Source organism: Phalaenopsis equestris, unplaced genomic scaffold, assembly GCF_001263595.1.
Source record: "Phalaenopsis equestris unplaced genomic scaffold, ASM126359v1 Scaffold000342, whole genome shotgun sequence".
Classification (NCBI taxonomy): Eukaryota; Viridiplantae; Streptophyta; class Magnoliopsida; order Asparagales; family Orchidaceae; genus Phalaenopsis; species Phalaenopsis equestris.
The window spans coordinates 378,415-394,328 of record NW_018164784.1 but is presented as its reverse complement, the minus strand read 5'-3'; the positions used below and the strand labels follow the sequence as shown (position 1 = coordinate 394,328).

General features: G+C 36.3%; 1 protein-coding gene across 1 annotated transcript in view; it reads left to right on the top strand.

Moving 5' to 3' along the window:
• Positions 1 to 513: 513 nt before the first annotated feature.
• Positions 514 to 15,914, top strand: part of LOC110025922 (peroxiredoxin-2F, mitochondrial) — a 31,135-nt gene continuing 15,734 nt past the window's right edge. The window contains exons 1-4 of the mRNA XM_020726619.1: positions 514 to 785; positions 888 to 917; positions 4,802 to 4,960; positions 12,210 to 12,304. Coding sequence (XP_020582278.1) covers positions 555 to 785; positions 888 to 917; positions 4,802 to 4,960; positions 12,210 to 12,304 — 515 coding nt within the window. The 5' untranslated portion in view covers positions 514 to 554. The remainder of the gene's footprint in view (positions 786 to 887; positions 918 to 4,801; positions 4,961 to 12,209; positions 12,305 to 15,914) is intronic.

Genomic DNA, 15,914 nt, shown 5'->3' with positions numbered 1-15,914 from the left:
TAATACAATTTTCGAATCATATCATAGTGCTGAAATAAGCAAGGAGTACTCCATAGAGAGAAAAAAAAATCTAATAAGAAAAGTTATTGGTATTAAAAATATATAATCGGTAGATTCCCCATTTTTGACTATTTTAATCAAATTTATCAATATGATTTTCAGATGTAATAATTTATTTTCATCCTGTCGGCCTCGAAAAAATATTACATCAGAACTTCGCGAGTCTAATGAAATTATGCTTGATCGGCTCGTAACACAAGTGAATATTCATCTCTTGTTATTGTGTGTTATCGGTCCTATGTGTTATTCATGTGTTATTGTATGTTATTCAGATGTTATTATATTTTCATGTGTTATTGTATGTTATTCAGGTGTTATTATATTTTTAGAATATTTTTAATATTATAATAACATAATAACACATAAATAATAATTGAATAACATATAATAACACAACACTTGAATAAAACAATAATATAATAAGGAGGCAAGAACATTAGAGTATTTCTTTTACCAATCCGTTCAAAGAGGATTCAAGTATCCGAAGAAGCATAATGTCATTTGCGATGCTTAGGGCTCGAGCATCGGCCGGAGTGGCCCTCCGCTGCTGCGAAGCTGCCGCTTCAGTGGCGGCGTTGTCCTTGGTGAGGAGAGCCTTTGCTTCGCTCGCTAATGGCACCGATATCGTCTCCGCTGCTCCGGGCGCATCCCTCCAGAAGGCCCGCAGCTGGGACGAAGGCGTTTCCTCCAACTTCTCCACCACTCCCCTCAAGGAAATCTTCGAAGTGCTCGCTCTCTCCTCTTCTCTATAGTTCTTTATCTTTTACTCATTTCTTGAACATTGTAGTTGGATTCATTGTTTTAAGATTTCCAATTTGTTCTTCCAGGGAAGGAAGGTGGTCGTTTTTGGATTACCTGTAAGTTTATCTCAATCCTTCTTGTTGTTTTTTGTATGCTTGTTTATTTATTTTCAAAATTTTCCAAATGATTCGGATGGTCAAGTTGTTTGCTGCTTTCTTTTATGTTTTTACCTATTTTTTTTATCTCTATGTTATTATTATGTCGGGTTGTCGCATTTCAATCCATGAACTTGGAATTGAGATTCTATCGATTGATGGCTTGCAGAGATGATGGATTATTTGTAGCGGAAACAAAACCCAAATGTATATCTTTGGTTGTATGAGTTCTTTGGTCTCCTCGAACTGCAATTTATGCCTCAAAAGATTGAACTATTGTTCTCAGAAAAAAAGTTGTAGTGTAACACATGCTATGTAAAAAATTGATTTCAACTTCCAATCATCTTGTCAGTCAAGTTTCGGCTATCTCTTTTTCTTAAAATCAACTAAAGCTTGGATTCAGTTATTGCTTAGTCAGTGGTAACAATACAATGCACAATTACAGATTCTAGCCATCCAATGCACGTTGGAGGACCATAATTGATTATACCAAGTTGCTTCAAAACCTACTATGATTTTGAAGCTGTTTGCTACAATCAACTTTGACTATCCATTATTTGTTTTAAAGTAGTTTGGTATAACAACAGTGGCCATCCAAAGTGCATTGGATGGCCAATGATTATTTGCACATTATGGTGTTAATATGAATTTATGATAACTTCAATGGATCCTAATGTGATAATGAATAAGTTGAGGAAATGTCCACATTGCATAGGATTTTATGATTTCTACATATCAATAATAACACACACCTTTGATCTTAAATTGTCAAAGTTTGAAAACTTATTGACATTTTCTTATGCCCCCACATCCTTATAAGCTGGATCATGTATATCAACTATGCACAAATTGTTACATATATTTGAGAACCAAAAAGATTAGAGAGCCTTGGTAAAGAGATCAACCACTTGATCTTCTTTGACAACACGAGTGATGATACTCGACAAAACCTTGTTCTTGATATTTTGACAATCAAGTTTGAGGTGGTTAACTATGCGGTTCGCTATTAATATAGTGGTAGCTTGATTATCAAAATTTAAAATCATAGGTTGTGTAGATGAACTCACACTTGTCATGAAAAGTGTTTACCTGCATCATTTCACAAACGAAATGGGCCATATATTTATATTTTGCTTCAACACAGGATCTAACCCAACTGTTTACTTCTTATTATTCAAGATTTATTATTTCCACCAACAAGGATACAATATATTGAAATTAATTTTCTATATTTAATGGATCCAATCTAATCACCATATGTATAAACTTCAACTATAGGTGATTATCTCTGATTGACTAGTCCTTTAACAAGATATTTCCTGCATATTTGTAATTCTCATGACAACCTTCCAATTGCTTCTTCTTTGGATTTCACATATATTAACTTACTACACTAATAAGCAAGTATATGTCAGGTTTGCTGGCAGTCAAATGGATTAACTTTCTAAAAAGAAGCCAATAATAAGAAGCAACTAAAAAAATTTCTCATTTTCAAATGTTTGTAGAGAATTCAAAGACGAGTCAGCAGGTTTTCAACCAATAGTACTTTTTATTTACAAAGTTTTGTAGCATAGCTTCTTTTATAGAGAGAGTACCTACTTTATTAGAAGTAAATTCAATAATATATGGTTACAAAATTTTTCTGAAGATATTACTTTATTTCAGCAATGCCTAATGTGTCATTTTTGGTTAGAAGAATGTAATCAATATACATAACAAGAATCACCACATTACTTGCTTGCAAGATATAATGATTCGGAGTACCGCCACTTAGTTTGACACTACTAGAACATTGTAAAGTTTTTTGAACTAAGCGCATGAACTTTTTCAACCAATATATTGTATGTTTAAGGTTCCATATAAAAAATTTTGGTGAGTTCTTTATATAGAAACACATTGATGACATTCATTTTTTTATAGATCATCCTTGATTAATACATTAGGGAGAAGAAGATGTTCAAGTTTCAGTTATTCAATGGAAGAGAAAGTCTCTCATACCGGCGTTAACCGAAAGCACAAAAGAAATGCAAATATAATTGTTGAAATTGAAATATGGTACAATGACGAATGTTCAAAAATAGGAAATAAATAACATAAACATAAAGGACACCTTGGGGCAATGAAAAATGTATTGTATGGCAGCTAGACACAGGTTGGGTGCAAGTTGGAGGGTTGCGGGTTCATCAGTAGGGTTGCAAATGGGGTGGTGACGACACTAGAAGATTGGTAGAAGGTGGTGTTTGGAGCAGTAAGGCTGGTTACCCTTATTTTCACTAGATTTAGATGATTTGTCATCCTACACTGAGATGTCTTTTTATCTTTCTATGGGACGACTACACATAGTTCCGTTTTGGGATGACTTGCCAGCTTTTTGAAAAATAACTTTCTTCTCGCTTCTCATGGTGATTTGTCATCCTGCAATGACATGATTTGTTGTTGCCTGGTTTGGAGACAAATTTACTAGCATGCATTGTTTGAATTCTCGTGTGCCCCCTCATGTCACCTGTCAGCTAGTCAGCCCTTCGCGCCCTTGCTGACTAATCTTTGCATTTGCTACCTTTGCATATAGTATTGTTGTCAGCATCAACTGCTTCCACTGATGACTTAAAAAGATTTTTCATTGATGGCCTTGCTTGCGGTTATGCATAGATTGACTGTTTTCCTAGCACCCATACGCCTTACACGCACCTTGAAGCTAGCTAGCCTATCACTTTCTTTGTGGTTGCTCAGGCACAGCCTCCAATCCCACTAGTTAATGGATCTCCTCCGTAAAATAACTATTGTTAGCTCTTTTACAAGAGCCATTCCAGTGCTGACTCAATGCCAAGTTGATGAGAATTTTTGTGCAAGGAAGTTAGTGATATTTTTGCAATTTAAAATATTTAATATTAAACGGTTACTGAAATCAAAATAAAAAATGAATCTTAAAATTGATAAAGCAATCAATATTATTAATACTGAAAATTTCATGATTGAATTGAAATCATAGCCAAAGTAAATTTTATTACTTTGATTCTAGCTTTTGATTTTAGCTCATCTATAATTGGATTTATTCATATTCTTGAGTATCTTGCATGGGATGGGAGATATTTTGTTTTGAGCATTTCGGTATAAAATACTGATCCACGAGTTTAATATGAATGATGAGAAAACTTTGAAAGAGGTTAGTTAGGGTAGCGCTTTGAGATACAAAATATTATTTTATTTATTTATTTATTTATTTTTTCTTCTTTTCTCTTTGCAATGGTCAAGGTCTTTAAAATTGTGGGTCAATATTTTTAATGTTTTGTACCCTAGTACTAAACACAGGCTGAGGAGTTTGTATATGTTTTTGGTATAATGATGTTGTGCTTTTTAGAACTGTTTTTAAGTTTTATGATCTCATTTTCAGTATTCATGAGGGGTGTTGGGTGGTACCAGTATACATTTAGGAATACCTTGCTAACTGCTAGCTTCATTACATAAAATTCCAGGGACAAAAATGTTGCAAATTCTTTTTAAAGCATCATGGGATCATCCAAGAAATTTCAAATGACCAGTCTCCAGACTGATAGATGCTATAACTTATTAATATTCTCAGGCCATACTGGATAGTATTTTCATTAGTGCTCTACTTCGAGTTGTTTCTTATTGTGAAATGTAAATCAAAATATCTATTTTCAATTGTTTTGTGGCCCCACACTTAACCTACTGGATTTTTAACAATTTTATTATTTAGTTTTTGTATATGGATGTTTTTCAAGTTAAGCTTCCTCAGTGCTCTTTTTTTTATTGCTAATTATCAAAATTATATGTTCTTTATTTGTATGTATTGAATTTCTTATATAATCTAATATCATTGCTAGGGAGCTTATACTGGTGTCTGCTCTCAACAACATGTTCCTAGCTACAAGAATAACATCGAAAATTTTAAAGCTAAAGGAATTGATTCTGTTATTTGTGTTGCTGTTAATGATCCATATGCTTTGAATGGGTGGGCAGAAAAACTTCAGGCCAAGGAAGCGGTCAGTTTCTTTCTCTTGTTATTTATTTTATTATTTTTTAGTTCCTTGATTGAACTTCTTTTCAGCAGAACTGAAACTATATTCTTTTCAATTCTTAACCATATTCAACATATTTGCACTTTAGGTCTCTTAACCATATTCAACATATTTGCACTTTAGGTCCGGTAAATAATAACTAAGAAGCAAAACTTGATGGATATATCTCACAACCTTGACTTCGTTTATCTGAGTAGTTAATTCATTGCTATTTCATTTTTTGTTTATTACATTGGAATGGATTTTTGAATCCTTGTTTTAGTAGAATTGTTTAAAAAGTCTCAGCAATGAATTTTTTTCAAATCTGTATAATCTTTCTTTTTCAGACTTTTAGATTCTATTTTGAACACGAGCCTATTTTGAACACACTTAATTTCAAACGAATCGAACGCGAACACGAGCTCTGTTCATTCGTGTTCGATTTTTTTATACAACTAGACATCCCTACACTGCGGTTTCAGTCGCGACGGTGTTTATCAGGGAAGTGGTCCATTTGCTTTGCATGGGGTGCTGAAATCGATTGTATCAGATAAGGACAGGGTGTTCTTCAACCACTTCTGGAAGGAGCTATTTAGGTTGCAAGGGACATTCCTTAAAAGAAGCACATCATATCATCCTTAGAATGATGGGCAGACGGAGGTGGTCAATAGGAGTGTGGAGACATACTAGCATTGTTTTGCTTCCCATACACCGAAGCTATATGCCAAGTGGATTGCGTGGACTAAATATTTGTATAATACTCTGTACCACACCGCCGCACAGACCAACCATTTCAAGATATTGTATGGGTGGGATCCACATCACTTGATACATTATGGGCATAGCGCCACACTAGCGTCGATCAATACATGGACGAGAGGAACAAAATACTAGCAAAGCTCAAGGGGTATTTACTGAGAGCTCAACAAATCATGAAGAGGAAAGCTGATGAACAGAGGAGAGAGGTGCAATTTGAACCAAGGGATATAGTCTACTTGAAACTGAGGCCCTACTGATAGAAGACATTTGCCAAGAGGAGAAGCGAGAAAATTTCATCGTGATACTTTGGATCTTATGAGGTGATGACATACATCGAGACCGTGGCCTACCGTTTGTGGCTACCACCATCGTCCGCAGTACACCCAGTTTTCCATTTATCACAGTTGAGACGTGCGATTGGAGTTCATATAACATTGTCTACACTACTGCCGATGCTGACGGAAGACTTGTAGGTGATTTTGGAGCCACTTAGATTGAAGGAGTGCGCCGAGGAGTTGGGGGAGCAATGGATGCATTGGTTAAGTGGAAAAGAGTGTCAGACTATGAAACAACGTGAGAGCCTTACGAGGTGATCCACAAACAGTTTTTCATCGTTCCACATCGAGGACAAGGTACTTCTTTGGGAGGGGAGTATTGTTTCGCCTATAACAGGACCAGCCCATCTTGAACCGGTCAAAAGCCACCAAACCGGCTTGCCATAACAGCAGGTGGGCCGATCCCTTTCACGCGAAGTAAACCGAGCGGCACTTTGCTGTAGCAGAAAGAAGTCGGGCGCAGGTGGGGTCCACAAGGGGCATAATCACTATTCAAGGAGGAGAAATTAAGGGAGTTTGGAGGGAATGCTCGAGAGGAAAGCTTTTGAAATGCTATGAGAGAATTCTATTAGGGGAGTAACCTATGGTTTGTTTTTTTATGCATAATTTTGTTGGTTGCTGATTTTTTTTCTTCTTGTTGTATTTCTAACAACGCCTAAGGTTGTGGGAGAGCCGATCTACCTCTTGAAAAGTTGCTCATCATTGTATCTCGCTTGTTGCCTTTGTTTGTTAGAGCAGTCCTCTTTGAGTTTTCTTTCTATCACTCACCGTTTCGTGGTTGTTTGCTTCCTGATCTCTTCTCTGGAACATATCGCAAGTCCCAAAATTTTTAATTTTTCCTTGTGTACATCCTTTGCAATCATTTCTAATTGTATTTTAACTTACCTGTGCTTCAAATTTCCACGATGCAAAACAATATGGCTTAAATTTTAAACTATTTAATGCACGGACAACAGATCTGGCTTGGTAATTGCAACGCCTAACACAACTTATGATCAAACTTACAGGAGGTCAGTAAATTGCTATTACTAGCTTGCAAGATTTAGTTGGCTCATTCCAGTGTTTTGCTTTTTTTTTTTTTTAACCTTTGCATGTTTTCTTCTGTCCTTTGTGATTGCATGTTCTAAATTTATTGTCACATAAATAAATCGCCATACACTTCATGTTCCAGGGAGCATTGTTTATCCAAAGAGCCTTAAACAATTGGTGTTTGCCTCCACTCCTTTTTCTTTTCTCTGACTTTGTTCCTAAAATATCACCTTCAACATATTCCCTCTTGTCAATTTTGACAAAATTGACATCATCATGCTAGTTGTTGATTGCAATTCTCTAGCATGTTTGAGAAGCTCTAGTGGAAAAGCGCTGCTAATATTCTTCTATACTTGATTGCATATGAATTGTTTTGATTAACATAGACAACCGGACAAATAAAATCTAGATAACATATATAGCAATCAACAGTGGTAATATATATTATATGTCTAATAAACATATATAAACCAATCATTCAAACGTATGTACTAAAGCATGACAGTTAGCTAACACGTACAACCCATTGCTAATGCCTTTAATAAGACTTCAGGCAGCTGAAAATATTTAAAGTTTAAAGTAAGCGCTAAAAATTGCAGTCGAAAGCAACATAATTATATGCTCCACACAAAAAAATCATACAACACAAATGCCATTTTAAAGTTAAAAGATTCATACAATGTCTCCTTTAAGTAGATGAAATTTCAATATTTCTTGCAGTATGAAACATTACAAATTCGTATTGTTGCAATGATGGCTCAATGACGCCAAACTTGAGAACCACTTTATGTAATGATGAGTCTGCCGCTTATCTTCAAGGCTATTAATCATATGACCTTTACAAACATGAAGTTTCAAAATTACTTGTTTTTTGTTGCATTATGCATGCTAGTGTGCTCTCAGTGGGTCTACGGCCCCTTGAAATGCAAATTAGGGAGATAGTGAGAGACCAGAAATTGATTTTGTGCTAGAGAGAGGGTGAGAACAATGAGTGGTTATTATCTACCAAAACTATAGAAAACTATAGATTACTCTTGTAGCAAATCACCAGAGCACCTTTCATCCCAAGGACATCAAAGGTGAAGCAGTAGAAGAAGGGTGCCAAAAGGGTTAGCAGCAACAATATTAGAAGAATCAGCCACCTTGACAGCATAGGCAAGGTAAGAAGAAGCATTTTCTGTAGATTTGGTAAAGTGAAGCTTGTAAAGAGAACACACCAATAATAGCTGACTCATTTTTAACAAAAAAATTGCAGTTAAAAAGTAGCCATGATTTACAAGGCTAATGTTCAAAACAAATTTGTAACCTAATGCTCTTAGTTACAATACAACACTCTCCTACTTAAAGCTTTCTTGTCACAACCAAGGTTATTTGAATTAACCAAGACAAGAACAGACAGCCGGATGGTGGAAATTAAATTTTCTACATTCGTCTACAATTTAATAGACGAAATAATCACCACAAATTAAATTAAATTGATATAATTAAAATTACCCTATTGATGGTTGTCCACGTCTTTGATAAACGTTTTCTCATTAATTGCTCATTTTTAACAATTTAATTAAACCAGAAAAGTTAGTTAAAACAACTATCGGCTAAACAAGCCAGTGAATACTTATACTTTTAAACTGCAACATTACAATGAAAAAAAATAATAATATGCATGTCAGTTAATATTTTTAATAAATTAATATAAATATTTGACATGTTATTCAAACAAATATATATCATTATTATATTGATATCATTTCATATCTACACAATCATTACCTTAGGAGAGAGATACAGCTAGAGCACAACCTAATTTCTCGGATATAAGCCTCGAAGGGAGAAAACGAATATCGGGAGTTGTCCTAAACAAATTCACGCCAAAAACTCTCTAAACTTATGCAAAAAAAAAATAAATATATAGTAAGAGGATAACTAGGAGTAGCCCAAGAGGACCAGACAACTACGTATAAGGGAGAAAATATGGACCAGTTTGGTCCAGGCAAAGTAGGCGGGTCGCTTCTTTGTTCAAGTGACTCTCGTATCGGGAAAAGGGCTCTCTTGCGTCAATCTTTCCCGAGAGTGAGAGAGCTTCCACCTCATTCGTCGAAGCTTTTATATCTGTATAGTATGACGTCAGGTTGATCTAGTTGAGGATAGATGGACCTACATAATTTCCTGGCAAGTCAGTCCTGTAGGCAGCGTCTATATATGTATCTGTCTTTTTTTGGCATAATCTGAGCTGTCACTGTAGATAAACGTGTATTCTCAAGAATCAGGTCTTGAACCACTACATCTGTATGACTGCTTCTCCCACTTCTAATGCTCCATTAAATATATCTAATAAACAAGAATGTGGGGAGGATGAATTATGGGACAAAGTCTTTGGCCAGCTAGGCCACTCTCACTAGCAATCACTCAGGAGAGACTTCTTCTTTTTCTTCGGTAGGATATGGATCCCACTATATGATCTTCTCTCCCAACAAGCTTCTAAGAAATATTACAACGTGCTTCATCCTTCCTGTATGGCTATTTGTCGGTGGATACACTACTGAACTGAATTTAATACTCAAATGAGTCCATATGGCCTCACAGAAGTAGCTCATAAGTTCATAATCTCTGATAGGTTAGGCCTACCTCAGTAGGGTAAACTTAGGAGGTAGGTTATATATTTGAACATTTTGAAATTCTCTTACCTAAGGTTGCCCTGTGTCTAGTTACTTCTCCTTAAACTCATGTCCATTTTTGACATCCAAAATCAGTCCTACTGATGCTTCTCTCAATGCTTGGAAAAAGGTAGCTTGAGGTACAATAACCTCACACTTTGCATGAATGCCCATTACGTCAGACTCACTAGCTTCTAGAACAGCTACTTCAGCTAGAATCTTTCTTCTGGATTCAACTGGAATCGTTGATGTCTCTTCCTTATTGGCTGGTAGCTGATACTCTTTTGTGTCCTCATTCTCTTCAGTGTCTACTATGATATTGTCATTTCTTCAACTACTCCCTGATCAGTGAATTAAATTGTTTTCCTGGCTGTGCAATCTGATTCAATATGCCCAAATCTGTGACACTTGAAATACTTGCTGGCCAGGACGAATTTAGGAATACTGGTTCGCTCCACCTATTATCTACTGTGAATTAGTTTCTTCTTAGGTGAGGTCAGCTTAGATGTTCCCATTGGTATACTCTTGCTGTAACATCTTGTAGTTGATCCTTGTCTATAAGAAATGGTGGTCACCCGGTAATGTGGTCTTTCCACTTTTGAAGTTGTGGTCTAAACATCCGGTATGTAGTGAACTAATAGGTACTGACACTTCATCTCCCATTTCATCTTGGACCAGGTAGTGATCTTATTTTTTTGCTTCACGTTGATTCGTGCTCTTTAAATTTTTCCATCAAAATAATGCACTCTTTTTTAGTTTGTTGGTGGCTAATTTCATCATCATGTCCGGTGGGACTTTCTTGTATTCAAAGAAAAGTTCTACTGTCTGAAGCCACTCAATGATGTTGTCTGAACTAAAGTGGCCGTCAAAATGTGACAAATTTACTGCTATTTTAAAATATTGGCTTCCTAAATATTTCATGTCAAATCTTTGGGGTAGACGTTCATCTATGAAATCCACATGTCGGAAGAAATTCATTCCATTCTTTCAATCTTGTAAGTCACCATTGTAGCTACGGGTGACCCTTTCGGATTGCTTGCTCTTGAAGGCGGCAAATCTCTATTACAGTTTGAGGATTTCTCGTTGTAGATCCTCTATAGAAAGTTCTTAGACATTTCTTTGCGGATTTCTAATAAACAACATTGCGTCATTTCTCCTCAATCAGGCTCTGATATTATCTCCTACGTGGCATGTTATAGGATTCGGGTTTGGGTAAGTGGGAAAGAAGATTTTTTGGTGACCGGTTTGAAAATTCAGCAAATGGAAGGATTTTTTGTGTGGAAGTTGGGTTGGGTATTGGTGGATGCTAGAAATCCCAGGATAGGACTAGGGTTATTTTGACATTAATACCAAATGATATTAGAGTTAACACAACCACAATAGGAAAATAACATATTATTAAAGAAAGGAAATAGCCGTTTACACCCAACGAACTTGAAAGGGAACCAACAACAAACACGAAATGCAATATGTTGAAATAGGAAATAACAACAACACGACTTACGACACATGATTAGGGTAAATCTCGTGGTGATGGTGGTGATTGGAGAGGGTCAGGAAGATGGTGAGATGGTGAACGAGGTGGTTTGGAATTAAAAAACAGCAAGGCAACAATTTCCTGGGTTCTGGACAGCTACTACGCAGTAGATATCTATGTCGCACAGCTCCGGGATGATGGCAGCAAAGGGGGAAGGCTGGAGTAGCAGCGGCAGCGCAGATGGATGGCTGGAATAAAGATGACGGCGGATATGGAGGACTGGAACAGCGATGGAAGCAAGTGGTAAGGACTTAGACAGTGGCTAGGTGGCAAGGAAGTGGTTCGGAATGGCTTGAACGGCAGACAAGGCTGCAGAGGGGCGTTCCTTGTGGCAGGAATAGCAGTGAGGCTGCAATGGAAATGGATGTGGGCTGCTGGAATAACAAACAAGTGGTGGGGAAGGCAGATGGAAAACTAGCACTGCAGGAAATAGCAAAAAGGGCTGTTCCGAGCGGCTGCAGCAGGGAAGGGGTGGTCGAGAGCGATGTGGGAGGATAAAGAAGAGGACAGGGGAAGATAATCACCATCTTGTAACAGAGATACAACAGAAGCACCACCCAATCCCTTGAGGGAGAAAACGGGCACCGAGGACTATTCTAAAGAAACTCTCTAGATTCACGCGAAAACAAATATATAATAAGATGTTAACTAAGAGTGGCCCAAGAGGACATGCTGACTCCTCTGAAGGGTGAAAACCTGGACCGGTTCGGTCCAAGCAATTTGTGCTTTGTTCGCGAGACTCTTGCATCATGGTCTGGGGTTCTTTTGCATCGATTATGTTTATATTACAAAATTTAGAACTTGCATTCCTCCAGGCCACACAATTTTGCTTTAATCTTTTTCTTCTACAGCCCCATCTTGCTTTAGTAATGGCTATTGAAATGAAATGTTATTTCTGCTTGTGGTACCTCAAATTTTAGATTGACTTTTATGGTGACTTCGATGGAAACTTTCATAAGAGCTTGGAATTGGATGTGGATCTATCTGGTGCTTTGTTGGGGCGCCGTTCTCATAGGTACGTCTTGACTATATGGCACTTGGACTATCTTGTTTATACTTTTTAACATCAAATGATTTAAATTCATAACAACTTTGGTGCTTACATAGATATTCATTTGTAAGATATTGCCATAGGCTTCTATCTGGAAGAGTTTTCTATTATTTTATTAAATTAAAGATTCAGATGACCATACAAACAGAAAACACAAATTCTACAATATACTATAATATATGCTATTCTTATTCTACGTTGGTCTTTAAAACAGCTAAATGTGATACCATTATCTGTAATCTCTGTTTCTGTACTTCTACGCCCACTGTCATATATATCTGGGAAGTTTACATTAGTTCAAGGTTCTATTTAAACGTGAACTTCTCTAGCAAATGCATGCCAGTCTTATCCATTGCCAGTACATTTTTAGGGGCATTTATATACATACCACCTAATTCCTACGTATTTACATGCCTAACACCTGAATTTTATGTTTTACATTTTTTCAACCAAACTCTTCCAGATCACATAAAAACCACCACCATTTGAACTTTTTAAAGACACCTTTTCATGCAAATATATATAAGATGGTATGTATGTAAAAATTAAAGTTTAGGTGTTAGATTTGTAAATACATAAGAATTGAATACTATATATGTAAAATCTTTCTACTTTTTAATTGTTCACTAGGTCAGCATTTTCCAAGTCTTATTTATCATGCATGTCAGTGACATTCTTTTTATGGAGAATGATAAAAATTGACAGAAGAACTAACTCACCGGAAGTGATAGCTAATTGATGTGACTGAAGGCAGTTGATACAGGATGTTTTGCGATCTAGGCTTTACTAATGCAAAATCAGGATGTCAATTTTCAGTTAGGGAAATATGTCCTCTCTTTTATCGTAAATCAGAAAATAAGCACAAATCTTTGCAAATGCTAAATAAAGATAGCCATAGATCTAAGTTTAGTACGAAAATTTGGAACAAAATAAAGCCACAGGGATTAGGAGTCACGCCACCAGAAGTTAAACTACATTTTAACTAACTTGACTAAACCTGAACCACATGCAAAACAAATCATAGAATGTTTAAATAAAAAGGAACAAGGATAGAGATCTGCCAAATTAATTGTCTAACCTGAATAAGAATTATTGTCCAAAAGTTGTCATTAGGGTATCTGCTTTATTTGAAGATTTCACATTAAATTAGCAGACTCAAATTTGAGTGAAAATTTAGAATTTTATTAACCATTTGACTGGATTTTGCATCCATAGAGATCTCCTATTTGGTATCAAAACTAGACTACAGTTGGCAGTCTCTTGAAATCCCAAATATCTAACGAACAACAGTTCATGATTCTAGGAAGCGCAGTAACTAATTTTCTATTCAATTACAACTCAAAATAAACAACTCTCAAATCGCTGCCATAGTTCAAATAGATCGCTTGACATTTGTATGAGGTGGAAAGACAAATTCAAAGACTGAATTTTAATTTACAATTATCAAGAGTTCACATGTTTTAGAACTATTGATATTAAGTGCCCGTTTGGGGCAGCTTATTGGGCGCAGTGGCGGTTTGAAAACGCCGCAATGGTGTTTGGAAAGAATGTTTGCCCGAGCGTTCTCGAGCCGCTTCGACTCGGTATTAGGAGGAAATTTGAGAACTCTCACAAGCTCGGCTCTCTCCGCGTCTTGCGTTTAGTTCGCGCGTTAGGGTGAAAAAGACTTCCCGTGCCCCTCTCCAGTCCCCCTCGCCCTCGCCTTCAACCACCTCTTCCTCGTGGCCGTTGAGACAAATTAGGTAAAAATTCGACCCTCTGCTCTCCCTCGCCCTCCTAACGAAACCCTAGTTTCCCGCATGGTATGCTTTCGACTCTTCACTTGTGCCTCGTTGAATCTTTGTTTGGATGCATCATTGTTGGTTTCAGAGGTTAGATGCGGTTTTTATGAAATTTTGGATGGGTGATTTTGCTAGATCTGAAATTTGGAGGTAGTTTTGTTTAGTTGCTTTCGACCATTCTCTGATTTTGCTAGATCTGAAATTTGAATGCAGTTTTTGTTTCACTCGTGCTTTTGTTAGATCTGAAATTTGGATGCAGTTTTTGCTTTACTTGTTCTTTCGACTCTTCTCTGATTTTTGCTAGATCTAAAATTTGGACGCAGTTTTTGCAAAATGCTTGTGGCATGAATTCATGTATACTTCTCGTTGCGGTTTCTATAGAATTGGTGCAATTACCATTGTGTTAGAATAATCCTATACATGGAATAACATATATCACTTTTAAAATTTGAGTGCTTTGTATGCTAATATGAAAGTTTAGGCATTAGATATATCGATATATAAGAATTTGGTGGCAAGCCATGCAAGGCTAAAGTTGTTATTCAATGCACTGATTGCCTTTACAGTTCTTTACATGATATTAAAAATTTGAGTGCTTTGTATGCAAAGATGAAAGTTTAGGCATTAGATATATTGATACATAAGAAATTGGTGGCATACCTAAACTTGACAAGTAGCATTCACTCCAACACCTGGCCAAGCCATACAAGGCTAAAGTTGTTATCAATTCTATTTTGTGTACTTTTTATACAGGGGGGATAATAGCATATATCAATTCTGGTTTTATATGAAAGGCTTCCCACTTTTATAGCGGTCAAAATGCGGATACAAAATGGTTGTAATTGTATCTTGATCCATGGTTGTTTATAAATTCATCATGTTTCTGTTGTTTATGCATTATATGAAAGGCTTTCATATGACACATATATGACTTTCTACTTTTCTAGCTGTTAATATGCGGATCAGAAGAATGCATCAGCTATTTTTATATCAGATGTGAAATGTCAAGACATTGGAACATTTCGTTTTGGTACAACAAGAGGACGAAGCCTCTAATAACTTCATGAATATTTCTTTCATTGAATTAGCCTCTAATAGCTAATTCTATTGTTTAGTTGTGGTACTTTTATTAGCACCAAAGGGAAAAGAGATGAAGAATTGCATGTTGTAGTGTTCTCCCTTGAGATTCATAGCTATGTAACCTTACACAATTGCATAATAAAACATGTTCGATGTCTTACTATGATTGTAGGTCTTTGACCGAACCACATAATTTCTTTGTGTCCTTATATGTTTTTTTTTAGCAAATTGGCAGCTGTTTAAGATGTCCATAATTAGTTGTGTGCTTGTGCAATTATTTCTTCAACAATTTTCTTATGCATGTTGAGTTACAATATGAATTTCTTTATGCAATATGTAATTCTTCATATAGTTCCACCATGACTAAGACAAATGAAGGTGATCCCCCAGTGATGTGGGATAATGAAGTTACAAATATTTTATACTATCTCTGCATCACCGAGATTGAGATCGGGAATAGGCCAACCACCTATTTCAACCAGGAATGTTGGCAGAATATAGCTAAAAAGTTTAAAGAACTGACTGGAAAGGATTATGATAGATTAAAGTTTAAAAATAAATGAGATCAATTGAAGGAGTGAAAAATTTGGAAGGAACTGAAACGTGAATCCACGGGTTGGGCTGGGATCCCATCAAACGAGCAATTGATGCTCCAGATGAATGGTCGAGATTCAGCCGACTTGCCCGCCTCAATGATCTAAGAACCGAACGAC